This window comes from Oncorhynchus keta, chromosome 8, assembly GCF_023373465.1.
Source record: "Oncorhynchus keta strain PuntledgeMale-10-30-2019 chromosome 8, Oket_V2, whole genome shotgun sequence".
NCBI lineage: Eukaryota > Metazoa > Chordata > Actinopteri > Salmoniformes > Salmonidae > Oncorhynchus > Oncorhynchus keta.
Genome location: NC_068428.1, coordinates 20,165,958 through 20,186,026, shown reverse-complemented (window position 1 = coordinate 20,186,026; position 20,069 = coordinate 20,165,958). Strand labels below are relative to the sequence as shown.

The following is a 20,069-nucleotide window of genomic DNA, read 5'->3' as shown; positions in this document are numbered from 1 at the left end:
GTGATCTCTCACCAAGCTTTACCTCAGCAGATGCATCTGAAGTTCTCCACTACCCTCCACCTCTCCGCACCCCAGAATTGGCAGCCCATCTGTTCCCTCTGCACACCCTGTCCAGACAGACTCAGCGTGACTCATAAAGCTGAACTGGTCTCAACCAGATGGAGGAAGTGTTACTTTCAGTATATGAAGACAACCTCCTGATGGGTTCAAAGACCCTTGAAGAACTGCCTACCTGTCCTCCTGTCCGGCTTTTTGTGCTTTAAAGTAACACTGCCTATGTAGTTGAAGTAGTAGTAGTAGTTGAAGTAGTAGTAGTATTAGAAGTAGTAGTAGTATTCGAAGTAGTAGTATCAGTAGTAGGTCCTTAGTGCCAGTACGGAACATGGTTAGGCTCAGCTGCAGACTCAGCAGGTTGGTTGTCCTTTTCAGCCAGGGCCACTACCCAGGTATAAGACACTGCCTAAGCTCAGAGATAGGGCCAAGAGTTTTTCCTGACCATGTTAACTGACTGGGAAATAAACCCAGTGCCCTATAGCTTATAATTAGGGAATAGGGCCTGTTTTTTTCCCTGATGGTCTGGAAAACTACTGGACCTACTCATAGATAACTGTGGGTTTTGATAGGGCAATATTGTTGTGAAACTGTAAATGGAAAATGTGCATACTGTAAGACATTGGATCATCTCATGCCTTGACATATGCTTACTTGCTTAAGGTCCGCGCAATAGCATGGCATGCTATAACTCCCTGCTGTTAATGGCATCTGGATAACAAACAATGCATAAATCCATCTTGCGGTCCCCTTTGGTCTTTCATGCTAGAAATACCTCTCTTTATTCCTTACGTCATGGTCTACTGATGAATGTGTAATGATAGGTTTGAGAAAATGCATACTCGTTGGTTTTAATGTATAAATAGTACAAAGCGGCCTCAATTTGTTGATTGTGAAACGACACAAGTGGAAAAAGAGGACATGGGGTTCTCCTCTTCACCCAACCATAGCTTTCTGAAGCTGTAGGACCTTATCTGAAGGATATCCTACACCACACCCTGCCTGGCTGGCTCCAGTCACACTTCTGAGGGATGCAGCAGAACATGTTGACTTGCAAATACAAGCCAAGTGGCAGAAATATGTCAGGGGGGGAGCATTTGTCATAACAGGAAATGTCCCAGACGTGAATAGCCTAACTAATATATATTCAGACTGCCAGGCAGACACAAACATCCCCAGGTGTTAAAACTTCACTCAGTCAAAACAGAACATGTTCGCAAACAGGTGCAGAAAAACCCCATGTCTGTGTGTCTGTGAAACTGTGCCATCCCTGCAGGCATAACCATATTCAACTGAAAGATAAGTATGTGCGTCATAATTAAACTTGAATAAATTAAAATTGAAACAAAACCTTCATTAAAACATGGGAGGATTTCCAGTTCATTAATTGAATTGATGGAAAGTTAAATGGAATTGACCCAAACCTCACTCCCCAGACTACAAGAAGCCACATTATGCAGGCTGAACTATAATGTGCAGAGAAACATCATTAATAATTACATTTTGATAACGATCACAGTGATCCCTGATCAATATCTTCTATCAAAGCCCAAACATCCAGAGTGTATAATACAGGGTCGGTTTGGAGAGATGGTAGCTGGGAGATTGACTCGCTGTAAACCGGCGGTGGTTGGCTTGTGATCTGGTCGAGGCCAAGGCTACACTACGGTTGTCCTACCCTGAGGTCAGAGTCGTGCCACGAAGCGACTTTGTGATGAACGATGAGACCGACACCTGAAGCCTTTTGTGACAGTTCCTATCAAGCCTGCCTACTGTCACCTTCTTTAGAGAGAATTAAAACAAAGTGACAGAGTTAGGCTAGGGGGAAATACAATCTCTGTTTTAGTTGGATATAATAGATGACCTACATGTATAATTCAGTATGCTAGCGATGGTGTACAATAGTCCGTTTCCTTAACCTCCTGGCATGATTGCAGTGGTGGCAGATTGAATATAAACAAATTACTGACCGAAAATGGCTGCCAATCAGTAAATAGTAACGGGACGCTCAAAAGTAATGAAGACTCCAAATTTAATCTGTTAGTTAGATGTAAAACATAGATTGAGTTTTCACATTGATGATGGTGCATAGAGACGAGGCGACAAGTTGTGTCACAGTTATAACCCACCGTTCCCCGGTAGGCTGTCATTTTAAATAAGAATTTGTTCTTAAATGGCTTGCCTAGTTAAATAAAAGTTAAATAAAACAAATGTAAAAATAAAACAGTTTGTTCACAGCAATGTAACGTTGCCTGCAGAGCAGAGAAATGTAGCTACTGCAAGGCTTTTCAACAGGTTACTCAGAGTCAACACAAACATACTGTCACGTAGTCTCCATCTGTTACAAGTAGAGCCTCTGAGAGGTGGTGAGACAATGTGGAATGTGGTTAATCTCTTACACACTCTTACACAGACCCTAATGGGAAGTGGGGGCGCTGTAAAATTTTCAATCGAAAACTCGATTGAGACAGCAGGTCTGAGTTGAGAGGGCTGCATGACAAAGAGGCCACAATAGCAGCCTTTCCCCTCCAGTCCATCTGCTCTGATTCTCTCTGGGGATTCCTGCTGGTAACAAAGTAAACTTGTCATTTTTATTTATGTAGGCAAGTCAGTTAAGAACACATTCTTATTTACAATGACAGCCTACCCCGGCCAAACCCTAACCCAGATGACACTGGGCCAATTGTGCACCGCCCGATGGGACTCCCAATCACAGCCGGTTGTGATACAGCCTGGAATCAAACCAGGGTCTGTAGTGACACCTCTATCACTGAGATGCAGTGCCTTAGACCGCTGCGCCACTCAGGAGCCCAAGTCATCCTAATGGAAGAGACAAATTGGTCGCATAAGACCAGCTTGCTGCTCAGTCAATTTCATTGTTTCAATCTCTTTGACTCCCTAGGGTTGTGAAGTCTTGCTCAGTTTTTCTCATTTTGTAGAACACTATCATTCAAAAAACACGAAACAAAATGAACGTAAAGTATCATAACCCAATCCGTCTGCATGAAAATTGTAATAATACAAAATCCACAGCAGGCCCAAATGACCCACAGCCACAGTCCAGGTCCTATCTCTGCTTCCCTGCCTGTCCCTGTGGCCTGGCCCACCCTGGTGCTGAGCAGCACGGCCTCCTATGTACTCCCCCACCCCCCCGCCTGGGCGTCGTAAACAGCAGGCTCACACGGCGGATTCATTTCATCTGCACTATGTATACCCTGCTCGCCCTTCACATCACTTTCTGGACTCGTATGAAAGAATTGGCTATTTGTATGATCTCGTCTTCTTTATGTTTCCCATTCCACGTTTTATTAGGAGTGTTTTAACTACTCTAGTAAATAGACATTAAAGCCTTCAGGGTAGCCAATTATACACCTTGGACGAATTAACAAACTGTTTTGTTCGAAAGAGTAAACAGCTGTGTAATCACACACACAAACACACACATGGTCTGAATGTAAAACTTGGCATCCACTTGATAAACATTCTATAATCCTTTTTTAAAAAACATGCCGTAAATTCACTTGTTGTTTGAAGTTTAAAATACAATTAAATTCTCTTTTTTGGAACTGAATGTAGACAAACATCGCCGTAAAAATGCAGATTATTTGTGTATCTGGACATTGTTAATAAAAAGCCTACTACTACTACTACTATTTTGAGACAACAGTAAAGAAAGATATGTGAAAAATGTCAGTGCACTTCATTTCTTGATTGCCATTAGTGTGTGTGTGAGAAATGGACAAAACATTTTAAATGCTGAAAATCCTAGCATAGCAGCCGGAATCCATGTAAATACTAAAGCAATTTATCATGGACTTTCCTTGAGGACTTTCCTTGAGGACTTTCCTTGAGGACTCAATTGTTAACAGATTGCTCTCTCTAATGCTTTCAAAATGCCTTTCGTGAGTAACACAAAAGGGAAGTTGAATAGACAATTGAATGTAGTCAGGCTGAATATTAATCACGGTTAGACTACTGATCATGTTTCAGTTGTCCATTTCTATCTTCATAATGTCCACATCCCTACTATACACTAAGATTCCTGGAACATTCTCACGTGGTGTGAGCGGACAGGTACAATGTGCTAATCTCTTCACTTCACACAGTGAGAGCCCTGACACACGACAACCCCCAGACACCCTACCCATTTTCGACTTGGATAGTTCCGTCTGTACCACTGACTTAGTCTGGCTTGTTAAAGGTTCATTTGTGCAACGTCTTTCCTTCTTAATGCGTTTGAGCCAATCAGTTGTGTTGTGACAAGGTAGATGTGATACCCTATTTGGGTTTTTTTCTTATAAATTTGCAAACGTTTTTAAAAGGCTGTTCTTGCTTTGTCATTATGGGGTATTGTGTGTAGATTGACGAGACAAAAAAAAACAATGTAATCAGTTTTAGAAAAAGGCCGTAACCTAACAAAATTTAGAAACACTTTTTGAAGGCACTGTTTGATGTGAAAATGATACCAATTTTGAAGGGGCGGTGAGACATTTGTGTTTCGGTAATGAGGAAATGGCCGCAAGATGAAGGATCAAGGCCTCGCCTGGCATGTACGTCCTAGATGGCTGGGAGCTCACCCCCAGGGATGCGCTGGGCCATCCGCACCAACCCTCGGTAGGGCCTTCTGGTCAAGGGTGGTGCAGTTGCCATATTAGTCGGTGATACAACCAGTGCTCTCGATGGTTGCGTTGTCAACCAAACACAATTCAATATTACTTTTGTAATACAGTAAATAGCCTAAACTTAAGGCTATCTAACAAACTAACATTCAACCTTAAAATGAGTAACACATCCATGGCCACATTTTTAAGTTACTGTTTTTTCTGCAACCATATAAAGCATGCATGTTCAAGATAGCATACATATGTCATCATAGGTTTGTGGAGATCTTCACAATTGCTATAATAATCTGTGCAGAATCTCAAACAACATTGGTCACTTGCACCGTGTACTTTAACGTGGTCTCAACTGCAATTCAGGCCATTTGGTTCTGCTATTATGAAGCACAGTGATAATAGATATATAATAACAAAATATCTGACATTGTATATCCATTTGAACTTTGCTGTGTTTTTAAATGGTTGAAAGCACAGTGATAATATAATAATAATAATAATATATGCCATTTAGCTGACGCTTTTATCCAAAGCGACTTACAGTCATGTGTGCATACATTCTACGTATGGGTGGTCCCGGGAAACGAACCCACAACCCTGGCGTTACAAGCGCCATGCTCTACCAACTGAGCCACAGAAGGACCACATATGATAGACATTTGGGTGACAACTAAACCAAAATCCGACATTGTTTTTCCATTGGAATTTGTTTGTAATTTTAAATGGTTGAAAGCATAGAGATGATAATACATTAGAAATTCAACTAACTTTTGGCTGTCTTTCTGAGTGGGGGAATATAGGTTGTAATATCATTGATTAATGTCTCAACCAAATATTACCCAACACACCACGTTGAAATGACATGGTGTGCCCAGTGGGACATATCTCTGAAAGCAGAGGCCTCTCCAGCCCTCCCTTCACCCTCTCCAGAGTGGCATGTGTCTGTGCAATGATAAAGTTGAGCTTCTCTCCAACCACAGAGAACTGGAAAAATCTGGTTTGAACTGAACTGCACTGGGTTGGAGCTCTCTCTCTCTCTCTCGCTTACAAGCGGATGGATATCTGAGGCTGACATCAGTCTGTGGCAGCCGGCGCTCTTCCTCCTGCCTGCCTGCTACAGTACTGTGGTTTCACTACTTTAACTGATCAGCCCCATGCGGCCACCCCGGCTCCCATGGTTACACACAACCAGACACATCAGGGAGACAGAGAGAGAATGAAAAGAGGAAGAGAGTAAAGCGTGAGGAGAGGGGGTAAAGAGGGAAGTAGAAAAAGAAAGTGAGACAAAAGAGGATGGGAGAGAGGTAGAGAAAGAGGAGATACGTGTGAGGAGAGTGAGGTGGCAGTTACCGCTTGTTGCAGACCATGCCCTTGCTTGTGTAACTGCCATTACTGTCCTGCTATGTGTAGTGTTCTCTGGCGCAGAAAGAATTGGATTTAGATTCCCCCACTGGTGCTACAACAGATCAACAGATGTTCAGTCTTTTCGGCTGAGAGTCACGCAAATATCTCTTTGTACCAAAAATATATGTTTTTCTGTTTTATTTTTTCTGTCTTTATAAAGTATGCGGCTACATAGAAAAATACTTATCACCAAAGTTGCATTTCTTTCTATAAACCTTTGAGAGGTAAAATAAAGCGCCCACTCACCCTGTCCGTTGGAGTAGTAGATCCACTTCTCCTTGGTCTGTGTCGGGGGGCAGGTCTTCTTCTGGATTGCCTTCTCAATGATGCTGCTGGGGTCCTGGACTGGACCCTTCTTCAGAACTCTGGAGCTCCTCTTCACGCTGCACACCACGATCACCACCAGCACCAGCAGCAGCAACAGAACGATCATCCAGGGCAGGTGCTCATTGATGTCAAAGTGCGTATGAGTGCTGGGTCTGGGGGAGCCCCTCCGCGTGGGCCTGTACCCTGAGCTCTGCACCCATCTGCCCACTCCCACACCAGCTCCATCCTCCATGCCTTCCATGGCCCGGTTGTTGGCCGCCGGGTGGGTGCGGTGGTTATCACTGGGAACAGAGTACTTGTGATGTGGTAGAGTCCGTGTGGAGTCCTGGGCTTCAGGCGTAGCGGCTAGGTTCAGGACCTCTCCATTGTCTTCGGGGCTGGCTTTGGAGGAGCCTGCTGGGGGGGAATCCTGGCCATGGCTGGGTAGAATCCCTGTGGCACTCAGTAAGAGCTCTAAGTCCTCAGCACCTGCTGTCAGTCTGAAGTTGTCTAACCCACAGAGCCACACAAACACAAATAGAAATGAAAAGAGAGAATGAGGGAGGAGAGGGAGAAAAAGCGAGAGAGACAAAGGGGGAGGGAGATGCAGAGAAAGATAATTCAATTCAGTCCAAAGATGGGCTAAATCCAGACTACAACAACACAGAAGGGAGAAATTGTCAAACGTTAATCCCACAGGCAATCTGCTGGACAGCTGTGGAAGGGAAGGTCCCCGCCCTGGCCAAGCCCCAACTAATCTGACACGAGAAGAGCACTAGATTGCTCCTTCTACAGCTACCACATTGGAGCAGCAAGTAACTAACTTTAGCTAGCCAAATGATGGCAGGTAGCCTAGTGGTTAGAGCATTGGGCATGTCACTGAAAGGTTGCTGGATCAAATCCCTGATCTGACAAGGTAAAAATCTGTCGTTCTACCCCTGAACAAGGCAGTTAACCCACTGTTCCATGGTAGGCTGTCATTATAAATAAGAATGTGTTCTTAACTGATTTTGCCTAGTTAAATAAAAATACAAAATTCAACTAAAGTTGGAGTAAATTCAATTACAGCTCCGGTCTCAGCAGGAAATAAATGAGATTTTGAGTTGAAAAGAAGTCAACGATATATGCGTAAACACATTCATGTGGCAATTAGTCCATTGAGATTGAACTGGATATTACTGTTGCCCCATAACAAAAGAGCAGGCCCAAATGTCAAACTTACACTGCCTTTATAGGCTACTGTAGAAACAAAAACAGCCAATCAATAGGGGAGATGTGTTTACTTCCACTGAACCTGAATCAATACTGTAAAAACTTGCTAACCCTGAACTGGAATACCCTTGTCTACTATAGTACTAAACAGATTAGATTAGAATTTCATAATGGCATCATATTGGGGGATGCTTTTGGGATTGGCACCTGGATCATTGGTAATCCTTGGGATCCTATTAACAGTGTACAGGTAATCCAGAAGTAAGCTGTGTTATTGGCATATTCATCTCAACTGCAATGCTTTCAGTTCTTCACTGCATGGGGACACACTGTCATGTCGTGTTGGTTCTTGTGCAAAAGCCTCTTCCCCATCCCATCCCATTGAGACTGAGGCATGGGAATCTCTGTAGTACATGTGGGACTGGAACACCCCTCAGCCATTCTCACTGAATGAGGGGGCAAGTTCACCAAGTGAAAGGCTATGAATCTACACACAAGACAAATAGCAGTGGAATTGATGCTCCTCTATGGGTGGTTGACATCGTGAAATACTGCATACGAAACTGGGATGAAACTGTGGACAAAAGCAGTAGCCGATAAAAAAAAGACTTGTAAAGTCCTGCGAGGGGCTGTGGCATTCATTACATTTTGTTTGCCGGTTATTGTCATGCAAAAGACTGCCTATCTCACAGTAACTGATTGTTAATTAACATAAACACGTTTAGCATCTCCAGGCCTCCACGCTGATGAGCGCCTTCGGAACATATGCATTTAAAAAAGTATAATACATCAATTGAATATACACCATCACAATAAGCCCATTATTTATTTTAGGCAGGATATATTGAACTCAGCTGAATAAAATAGCAAGGATATTTTTGCCATTCCGGAGCTATGTTGAGTAGGAGGTTGCGGCAGGTACCATAGTGGTTAGAGTGTTGGACTAGTAACCTACGGTTGCAAGAACGAATCCCCGAGCTGACAAGGTAAACATGTGTCGTTCTGCCCCTGAACAAGGCAGTTCACTGTTCCTAAACCGTCATTGAAATTAAGAATTTGCCAGTTAAAGTGATAATTTGAAACGTCCTATATGATAGATTTACAGTTATTTGGCAACGTCAGTTGTGAATGATACAAAACGTTGAATGCCTTATAAATAAATAAATATATGGGCTGCATGAAGAGACTATAGTCTATTGATTACTTTAGCGGAAAAAGCTTGCGCTCTGTTTCTTGCCTCAGGCTGCACACGCTGTTGTTTTTCACTCATCAGTAGGCTACTTCGGTCATTTTGCTGCGCGACAGGGGATATTCCGCCCAAACTCTGTATGCCATGGGCTCTCCAAACCAGTTCCTGCAGCTAACCAGTGCTTAATTTGGGAAACCAAGTGAAATCTGTTCGGGAACATCGATAGTAACATGTTTTCACAACGAAACATATTTCATTAAACTGTTGACAGCCTTTCTCTCTGCGCGCTGGTGAAAATAATGAAGGAGAGAGGGGAAGAGATGGAAATTTACGGTGGTGAGATATTCTGTAGCTGAAGGTAATGTGTCCGCCTATTAATTCTGAAAATATCAAAAACGACCTATTACTATGCTATTCAAAATCAAATACAAATTCACTAAAATCTGCATTTGTTTAATTTAGGCTAGACCAATTATGTACCAAATACATCTTAAATCTGTATATATATTTTTAAAATGTTTTTCTGGCATTTTATGCGGTAGGTTATGTATTGTATACTGGCACAATCATTATTTTAATTCCGTTTTTTGGGGTCGGGCTTGGACTACGCATAAACTCTAATATGCATATGGGTGTTTTTAATGAATCATCACCTTAGAAAGCGCTGTCCATTTGGTTCTGTTAGGCTTTGAAACAACATCCATAACAACCATGTTTTCCACTGAGTTTCAACTTGTTGTACAACTTCTTTCTTCAAATTGATCAATTACAGTGGTGAGTTTTAAAATCACATACTGTGCTTTAATTGATGTCACAGTGGTTCGAGAGACAATAGAGCGACCTGATGATTGAATAACAAAGAATAACAAATTCTTATTTTCAATTACGGCCTAAGAACAGTGGGTTAACTTGTTCAGAACGACATATTCTTTATATTCTTTTGGGGGAATCGATTTTGCAACCTTTCGGTTACTAGTCCAACGCGCTAACCACTAGGCTACCTGCCGCCACAGCAAGCTGGGTACTACTAATGCATGTCCAGAGTGCATAGGGATCACCACTGCGCAACTGTCATACGTATTTTACTGCGGTCATGAGTCGGGTGTGGAGGTAATACTGTCATCAACTAAATAGTTAATCAGTCTCAGGAGAACTATGTTGCCATGGTAACATCATCAGCGAGTGACTGACTACTTGTAGCGTTTTCGGAATGTGTAGTATCTTCTCTGACCATCATTTTTTTTTTAAAATATAATTTATAGGAGACAAAAGTATTTAACATTTTCTGAGAATTCCCTTCCCTGCATTTAGACAGCCTAATATTTGGTTAGTATAAAAAAATAGGAACCTTTGACTTGAATGCTTTTATCTGTTTCAGATGAGCATCCTTTGTGATCATTGTCAATATGAACTGTTACATAACACTTGGCAGGGAGACAAATTGGGAAGAAATAACAACAGCCCCTACAAAGGAATCTTTCTCTCTCTTGAGCCCCAATGGCTTCCTCTTGTCTTCCTATACATGTGATGTATTTAAGTAAAAGGGCAACCGTTTACCCAGGTTACTCCCCTTTCCCCTCTACAAGCAATTACATTTTTTTTACAGACATGACCTTTTACGGACCAGAGTGAGAACAAGGAAGTGAGTAGTCTGGGAAAGGTATGGAAACAACAACATGTTTTCCACCAAAGCAGTGTTGTCTGTGACAAGACCAAACATGTCACCTTATCACTACAGTACAGTACCTGATAGCCGGACTAATGTTTGACATGCCAGACCAAATAGGGGAGAATAATAGCCATCTGGGGACAGGTATTTTAGGAACACAAGTCCGTTCTACAGTTTGGATTACCTCTAGAGTTTCTACATGAGAATTACAATCCCCCGAGGGCATATCTAGGGCGATACTGAAATGAAAAACAAAATAACCTTGGTGGGGGAGCAACAGATGTAAAGTAGTTGAGGGAGTCTGGTCCACTGCCCCTTACCTTTACGTACTGGGCCAGATGAGGAGGAGGAAGAGGAGGGCTCCTGGACGAAGGCAGACTGTGCAGGTCCCAAGAGGGTGGGGGAGGTGGGAGAAGCAGGTCCACAGATGTTGTCTGTCTCTCTAGTGCCCGTTGCCAGTAGGGGCAGACCGTGGGTCAGGCAGTCTGTGTGTGTCCTGCACCTCAACACACTGGAGGCCATATCAGAGAAACTCCCCCGTGCGCACACTTTACAGCGCACATCCTCCACATCGTTGCCCCTCTTCTTAACCCCTGAGCCCACAGGGCACAGGGAGTGAGCCGTGCAGCTGTCCCCCTGGGTGAAGGTGTCCGGAGGGCAGGTGCAGATCCGGTCCGAGGTGGCCGTGCAGGGGACCTTTTCAACGAGGGGGGCGTGGCACGGCCTCCTGCAGCGGTGGCAATGCTGAATCCCGTTCTCTCCGTGAGTGAATGTGCCCTCGTCACAGCGGTTGCAATCCCTCACACTGGTCTGGGTACAGTGTCTGGAAACAAAGGTGCCCGCGGGGCACTTGTCACAGACCAGCTGAATGCCTGTGCTGGGGTCTGTGTGGTAGTAGTGGCGGGCAGACAGGGCCTCTGTCTCAGTGCCTCGGCTGGGTGTCAGAGGCTGGCTGGAGGCCTCACCAACTACACTGTACAGTAGCTGAGAACAGAAAGAAACGACAACAGAGACAGTGTTGGGCTTAGACAATGTTCTGCAGACAAGACAAAAACACATAAGAGTCGCTGTTAGAGACTCAGCTGATTTACCAAATAAATTGACGTGTGAAAACAACCACAGCTCAGGCAAATTCACCCCTAGAAACCCCCAAACTGGCTATAGTTAAAGGACAGTGAGTCACAAACAAGGACATTGACTCAACATTACAGGACACAATCTCACACCGAGTGCTTAGCCACCTACCGTACTGGCTTCCCTACATACTGTAATATGACAGAAGCTAGGCCATGGCCAGGGCACATGCTCTAACAGTGACATCATCATGGAATGGAGAAGTCTATTATGTCATCAATAAATATAATTCCATAAGTACTAGAAGAGTGTTAATTTTTTCCGGTGTTGTTGCTACAACCTTTCATAGATCCAATAAACTAATTGAAATAACTTATTCAAGTTCTCTATAAAGAAACTAAATATATATTAGTATATGTTTTAACACGGCATGGTTGTATTTAGTTATTTTCAAAAATGTTAAATATTTATGTTAAGGCAATCCATCCAAGGAACACAAAAATATTTCATATTCTCAGTAGCGAGCACTTAAAAATTCATTCAAATAACTGGTACCACAACTTGGCTGATGTTCTAAACAGCACAATGAGGAATTTCATCAAGATAACATCTGGTGAAAACACACAGTACCCAATGTTCTGTTGATGTGTGATGTCCTTCTGTTTGACTTTCACTGACAGGCATTCTTTCAGCACTAGTAAACGCTTCCATTCTGAAGTGATTATGGCTTGAATGTGTTCCATGGCAGTGAAATGCCATCCGCATCCACAACAGCCCTCAACTTCTTTCACTGAATTTACATCCAGTCTAGCCATATGCAGATCCTACATAAAATCCCTTCTAATGGCAGACCACATGTTCTATTTCCTCTCTTAAATGTGGGGCTGGATGGGACGTGACTATGTTGATCTCGCTTTTTTTGTCCAGTGTGCCAATTCGCCACAGAAATATGATGTTTGAGGATATAACCACCGATATACAGGGAAAGAAAGGAGAGCTGCATCATCACTTTCTGAACATGCAGAGCCCTGTTAAAAGTTGTGGTCAAATCCAGTGTTTTTAATGGTTTACATACTGCAGTAGACCTACCAGAGAAACGGGAGTGCCCTGATTCATCTCAGAGATGTGGGGTGGGAGGTATTAATATTCTCAGAGCAATCTCATCAGGAGCGGGACAATAAAATACCAGCCTCCTCCGCTGCTGCTCCCCGTTTGGCTCAGAAGCACATGTTGTTCTCGCTGATGTGAGGGCCGGGGACCTGGCGGGACCCTTTCACAATTTTGAGGGGAGGGGGAGTGAGACCAAACTCTGCTGAACATGAATAGAGATTAGCAGTTTTCCCACATGCCTGATGTCCTAAACTGAACAACAGCAAAACAGACTTTAGAATTGAATCAACATCCCTGAGTTTGTAGTGGGGGGGGGTGTATTAGCCATACTATTAGCCGCTACACATTGACTATATGCTTGTTGAGTAGCTTGGATGAATAAGGTGCCCAGAGTAAACTGCCCGCTCCTCAGTCCCAGTTGCTAATATATGCTTATTATTAGTGTATTCGGATACAAAACACTCTGAAGTTTCTAAAACTGTTTGAATGATGTCTGTGAATATAACACAACTCATATGGCAGGCAAAAACCTGAGAAGAAATCCGACCAGGAAGTGGGAAATCTGAGGTTGGTTGATTTTCAACTTAGCCCCTATTGAAGATACAGTGGGATATTGGTCATGTTGCACTTCCTAAGGCTTCCACTAGATGTCAACCGTCTTTAGAAACTTGTTTGAGGCTTCTACTGTGAAGGGGGGCTGAATGAGAGGGGAATGAGGTCTGCCAGCAGCCACGAGCTGGTCACGCGCATTCACATGAGAGCTAGCTCCCGTTCCATTCGCTTTTCTGAAGACAAAGGAATTCTCCGGTTGGAACATTATTGCAGATTTATGTTAAAAACATCCTAAAGATTGATTCTATACATCGTTTGACATGTTTCTACGGACTGTAACGGAACTTTTTGACATTTCGTCTGCAACTAGTAAACGCACTTTGTGAGTTTTGATTTGTTTACCAAACGCGCTAACAAAAATAACTATTTGGACATAAATGATGGACATTATCGAACAAATCAAACATTTATTGTGGAACTGGGATTCCTGGGAGTGCATTCTGATGAATATCATCAAAGGTAAGTGAATATTAATAATGTTATTTCTAACTTCTGTTGACTGCACAATATGGGTACGATATCTTTTGGGCTTGTTGGGTCTCTGAGCGCCGTACTCAGATTATTGCATGGTTTGCTTTTTCTGTGAAGCTTTTTTGAATTATGACACAGAGGTTGCATTAAGGAGAAGTTTATCTATATTTCCATGTATTTTACACTTGTATTTTCATCAACATTTATAATGAGTATTTCTGTAAACTGAGGTAGCTCTCTGCAAAATCACCGGATGTTTTTGGAACTACTGAACATAACGCGCCTATCTATACTGAGATTTTTTTATATAAATATGAACTTTACCGAACAAAACATTCATGTATTGTGTAACATGAAGTTCTATGAGTGTCATCTGATGAAGATCATCAAAGGTTAGTGATTAATTCTATCTCTACTTCTGATTTTTGTGACTCCACTCTTTGGCTGGAAAAAATGGCTGTGTTTTTCTGTGACTTGGCTCTGACCTAACATAATCGTTTGTAGTGCTTTCGCTGTAAAGCCTATTTGAAATTGGATACTGTGGTGGGATTAACAACAATATTACCTTTAAAATGGTATAAAATACTTGTATGTTTGAGGAATTTTAATTATGAGATTTCTGTTGTTTTGAGTTTGACGCCCTGAACATTCACTAGCTGTTGTCATATCGATCCCGTTAACGGGATTTCAGCACTAAGTTAATAAAAGGTGAAATAAAAATAAATAAAAAACATTAACAAACAATAACTAAGCACCGGGATTAAAAAATATGATTTAATAGGTACAGAGGGATCTGTTAGCAGCAAAATTATTTTATTAACAAAAAGTAAACAAATTAGTTAGATTTGTTTGTTGTTGCAGTTTTATAGCTAATTTCCTGCAATTCTACTATTGTAACTCTCAACATTAGGTTGATGGGCATCTTTCTTATTCCTAACGCAGTTAAGCCAAAACCACGCCCTGTTATTCAGAGAGGGGTTCTACAACACTTTGAGCGCTCTCCAAGTCTCCAAGTCCGGAAGTGAATATCCCCTAGTGTGAAATTTCAGTCACTGATCAATAACATTTGCCCTTGTATTTCAAGATCGAAAAATATAACAACATAATGTCATGGACAGAGATAGCCATTACCTTCCCTTAAATGCTCAAAGACAAATTCAATGGCTGTAGCATAGCGTGTTCGACTGAATGATTAGCTAATAAATATTTGAGAAATTATGAATAATAAGCATATGCTTTTACCTGATAATAGACTGCTAAAGAGCTAGTAACGTTATGTAGCCTAGGTAAACTTAGCTTACCTTAAATTGAGGGAATTCTTCAGAGTTCTGAGACATTTTTACAACTCATTGAAACTCATTGAAACTCACAACTCATTGAAACCAAACACGATGATAATAATAGGCTCTGCATTACGATAGGCAGCTAATTGTAAATGACACTTTCCATCCTTACATGGAAGGCCACTGTCTCTGCGCAGATCGCCTGTGAGTGAGACCATGCTAGCTAGCCAATGGGAGCGTGATTTTGGCTTAACTGCGTAGGGAAAAAGAAATACGCAGTTGAGACACTGACTGAGTTACAAAAAACATATCTAGTAATAACTATCTGTTCGTGTCATCATGTGCAAATTGACCCCTGGTGAACGATGGACATTTGAAGATAAGTAAGGTGCAACTAAGCGCAACATCACTCAAACAACGTTATTTTCAGCCAACAGTCAACAGTCTTTTGATGATATGCCATGAGTTACAAAATGTTCCAATTCCAGCCTTATCACGTTTACCCAATAAAAAAACAAGTGTGAAACTGGTTAAATTCAACATGTGATACACTGCAGGGACATTCGTTTGGTGGTCTGAAACTGACAGATATTGACGGTTTGGGGTGTGAATTAATGTGTGCATGCGTGCGAGCGAGCGAGAGGGTGAATGTCCCTCCCTTCTAGCTCAGATAAGAGAGTAGGCTCCTGTCACTGCATTTCCTGTTTGAAAAAAACACACCACTGGCATCCTGTCATGAGACTGCTGCTGTCTGAGGGACTGCCCACCATCACACCACGCCGCCTGTGAGTGGCCATGAATCCCTGATAATTACCCATTACTCTGAATCTACCTCAGCCCTCTTTAGCGTTTCATACCTGCCATGCAGGATAAAAAGAGGAGAAAAATACTATAGTCTAATCTGGTTTGTAGATATTGTATACAGCAGTATCCTTTAAATCTAATACATTTGATACATGATGAATGTGTATAGGATACATATAGAGTATATCTGTTGATATAACATCATTAATACTAAAGCCATAGCAAGGCTAGTGCTATTACAACTCATATGTTTAGAGCTGAGCTCCAGGAGGTTAGTGAGTGATATCAGGATGCTCCCTCCCTGGCTGGAGGACAGAGGGAGGAGAGGACAGCCAGCCCATCTATGCCGTGCCACTGCAGTGCTGTTGCAGGGAAACCCTGATCTGGAACAGGGGTATTCAACTCTTACCCTACGAGGTCTGGAGCCTGCTGGTTTTCTGTTCTACCTGATGGTTAATTGCACACACCTGGTGTCCCAAGTCTAAATCAGGCGAACAATAAAAAAATACAGTGGAACTAGCTTTGAGGTCCAGAGTTGAATTTGACGGGTTTAGAACATCCATCTTAGAGCTAAATAAAGGTTAAATAAAATAAAATAAAAATCCAGCTTAGAGCCTAACTGTGCTGTTGTAGGCTACATGGAAGGCATGGCTGTGCAAAAGTAACTATGTGCAAAAGTAACTATGTGTGTGTTTGTTGGACAACACTGAGCTTCCCATAAGACAGTACCAGATAACAACCAACCCAGCACCTGTTGCAACATGTCATCATGCAACTAAACGGCGAGGAAGAGGGAGTGTGTTTGGTGCAGTCATGCCTCGTTTATCACTGACAAACACCAGTGGTGCTGCCTCCTTCATGGGTCAGTGAAGAATATTCATGCTAATGTCAGAATGTACTGCCAACAACACAAGCACAAACAAGCAGTGGACCTCGCCTGAGTGGAGATGCACAGAGGGGCCCAAACCACAGAAAGGACTGACACACAATTACATTTTAGAATGGAAAAATATAATTTTGTTATAATATCTGTTCCATGGTGATACTGAAAGATAAGGATGTCTCCTTTACTGGTTAAATGTCAATAATTGATTACAGTGGATGATGGACTACTGTATCTCTAAGGTTGGCTCGATAGAATTTTGCCAAATAGTACTTTAAAAAATTGGTAATAAAACATGCATAGATTCCTAGATGGTATGTTCTCTCTGGCTGAGAGCACTCATATAAATATTGCCCTGCACTGTATGAAGTGTCGATATTAGACAAAAATACATGGATCTATGTATAAATGAGAACATTACTTAAATATTAGTGTTAAATTGGATTGAGGCAGGGTGGGTCAACATCCACTACAGCATTTCAATGCCGTCTGTTTTCCCTAAGTTTTTCTCCAGCATTGGAAAAACAAAGCCTGAAGTATATGAGACTTTGTATTGGATGATTCCAGTAATACATATAGGACCTCACAGGTGATAGTCCCATACAAGCTGTTTGAATACAGAGACAGGGATACTTAAGATGACATATGTTACAATACAATTGTGTACAATTAAATAATGTTAGCTAATAACAAGCAATAAATTACATTTACAGGTAGCCTGCAATAAGATAAATAGTAGTGTCATTCTATTGGGGCAAGTGTCATAGCACATAGGCCTATGTGCTATTGTTCATCCATCCTACCATTATTTTCTGACAATAGATATTTTTTTATTTCAAAAAACGAATCGATATTGTAGCCTATTATACAAGATTACCTGTAAAATTCACGAATTATAGAATAGTCAAAGTTAACAATATCTTCACTTGGCTAATTGCAGATAGGTTTAGAACAGAACAAACGCAAAAATAAAAACGGTCTCTTTAAATCGAGAACCTGCCGGGAAGCACCCCTATAATAAGAACAATGCCAAAGACAAAGGTGTCTGGTACTTACCGCCATAGACATACAGAGCACTAAAATTGTCCAGAGCATTTTCCCAAAATCAATTAGGACAATTTAGAAAATGCCCATCTCCAGTTCTGAGAAAACGTTAGGCTACTTCTCATCGCACAAGGTGGTTTATCATCCCTGCATCAGCAGGAAACATATTCTATAAATGCTGTACTGGCTAAGGCAATAATAACAATCTACTGCTGGTGTTCCTTCAACCGGCAGTTTTTATAGTCTGTGTCTCGAAGTGGACTGGCTTCAGATAGTATGGGATAAGAGCTTGGTTCTGAAAGAATGGTATAATTCCCATATCGATGATGGATAAGCAACTGAAATTCCGCCTCGTTTGGTCCAGGTTCCTGCGCGGTCTATGCAGCAAAGCAAGGCGATAACTGAACGGGGCGGGTACTGGCGACAGACGTCACCAACGAAACTCGCCCAAACCAGAGATACTGTATATAATGACTAAATGGTATTGTCTCCGCTTTGATGGGAGTGGTTGTCCCAAAGGCGGAAAGGTAGGTGGTCTGTTTATCGGTCTGTATATTGTGGACAAACAGGACTAAACCATCTCGCTTCGTCTCTTCTACCCAAACGCAGTTGACTCGGTTTCCCGGAAGAAATTGCATAGACGGGATTATAGTGGTAGACACTATACAGGTGAACATGTACGTAGGCTAGGCTTTATATCTCCGGTACGTTTAATTGAAAATACACAAGAAAAAAAAAACTGACAGGTTAAAACTGAGGTTAAATTTTGATGTTGATAGAGTTATACATATATTATAGATAATTCAATATCGAAATGTTGATAAATAGTCTATATGTTACAGTTTAGGGCACAGGTGAGGGGATTAACCATGTCCAGTGTGCTTTAGTTGTGCCATCCCCAGGCATATTTAAACTAGGCCAAAGCAAATACAATTTCCCTATGTTTGCCTCCTTATAATGTCAAATTGACAATTAGTCCATTGTGGAACACAGAGAGGAGAGGTGAATGACCCTATTTTATCATGAATAAAAAAAGCAAAAATATCCGCTATGGAATGGTGGCTTCACCCATACTTGATATTTTGTAATAGAGGATTTGTGCATGTTTTTGCATGCCATTCAAACAGTGGTGTTGGACTCATATTGGCACAGTCATGTGGATACTGCACATTTTAGGAATGGAAATTCCCTATTTAATCCCCAACATTGGCCACCATTATTACCATGAGACTGCCATATAAATGTTCTACTAAAAAACAGAAGGAATGGTTCACTTAATGTGTGTCAGTAGACAGAAATGGCTCAGGCCCAGCATCAGTGATGTAGGATATTGAGCTTTGCCCAGACTGTGACTCCAAATAAAGTCAATTGATAGATTAGCACAACACACCATCTGGCATGTATGTGGAGGTGCCACTCTGTTTTCTGCTGTGTGTGTGTGGGGGGGTCAGTCTAAGTGGGTTAGTGACTCAGCAGAGAGATAGAAAAGGCAGAGATAGAGCCAGATACTGGCTAGTGATTTGCCTGCCTGCCTGGCCAACATTGCTGTGTACTCAAGCTGAGATGTGACTTTCAACATGGATAGCATTCCCTTTGCCTTAAGGGAATCTCTGTTGCTCTCAGATCAGAGTTACTAGATTGCCTTAAATAAAACCATCTTTTTTGGAAGGCGAGAAGTTCTGTGCTCAAGTGAAATGTTTTAATCAAGTAGAAAATTATGTTATGGGGACTGCTAAGTGCTCAGTATTTGTTGAAATTATAATTTTAGACCATAAATGGCTAAGCCCATGCCCCATGCTCAACACATATGGAATCATGTAGTAACCAAAAAAGTGTTAAACAAGTCAAAATATATTTTATATTCTTCAAAGTAGCCACCCTTTGCCTTGATGACAGCTTTGCACACTTGTGGCATTCTCTCAACTAGCTTTACATTTACATTTAAGTCATTTAGCAGACGCTCTTATCCAGAGCGACTTACAAATTGGTGCATTCACCTTATGACATCCAGTGGAACAGCCACTTTACAATAGTGCATCTAAATCTTTTAAGGGGGGGTGAGAAGGATTACTTTATCCTATCCTAGGTATTCCTTAAAGAGGTGGGGTTTCAGGTGTCTCCGGAAGGTGGTGATTGACTCCGCTGTCCTGGCGTCGTGAGGGAGTGTGTTCCACCATTGGGGAGCCAGAGCAGCGAACAGTTTTGACTGGGCTGAGCGGGAACTGTACTTCCTCAGTGGTAGGGAGGCGAGCAGGCCAGAGGTGGATGAACGCAGTGCCCTTGTTTGGGTGTAGGGCCTGATCAGAGCCTGGAGGTACTGAGGTGCCGTTCCCCTCACAGC

At 42.0% G+C, this 20,069-nt stretch overlaps 1 protein-coding gene across 1 annotated transcript in view; it reads right to left on the bottom strand.

Annotated features, from left to right (window-relative positions):
• LOC118386963 (tumor necrosis factor receptor superfamily member 21-like) overlaps positions 1–18,335 on the bottom strand; it is a 29,054-nt gene extending 10,719 nt beyond the window's left edge. Inside the window, exons 1-3 of the mRNA XM_035775008.2 lie at positions 17,741–18,335; positions 10,768–11,431; positions 6,318–6,887 (exon numbers count right to left, since the gene is read on the bottom strand). Of these exons, the coding sequence (XP_035630901.1) occupies positions 6,318–6,887; positions 10,768–11,431; positions 17,741–17,779 (1,273 nt within the window). The 5' untranslated portion in view covers positions 17,780–18,335. The remainder of the gene's footprint in view (positions 1–6,317; positions 6,888–10,767; positions 11,432–17,740) is intronic.
• Positions 18,336–20,069: the final 1,734 nt, after the last annotated feature.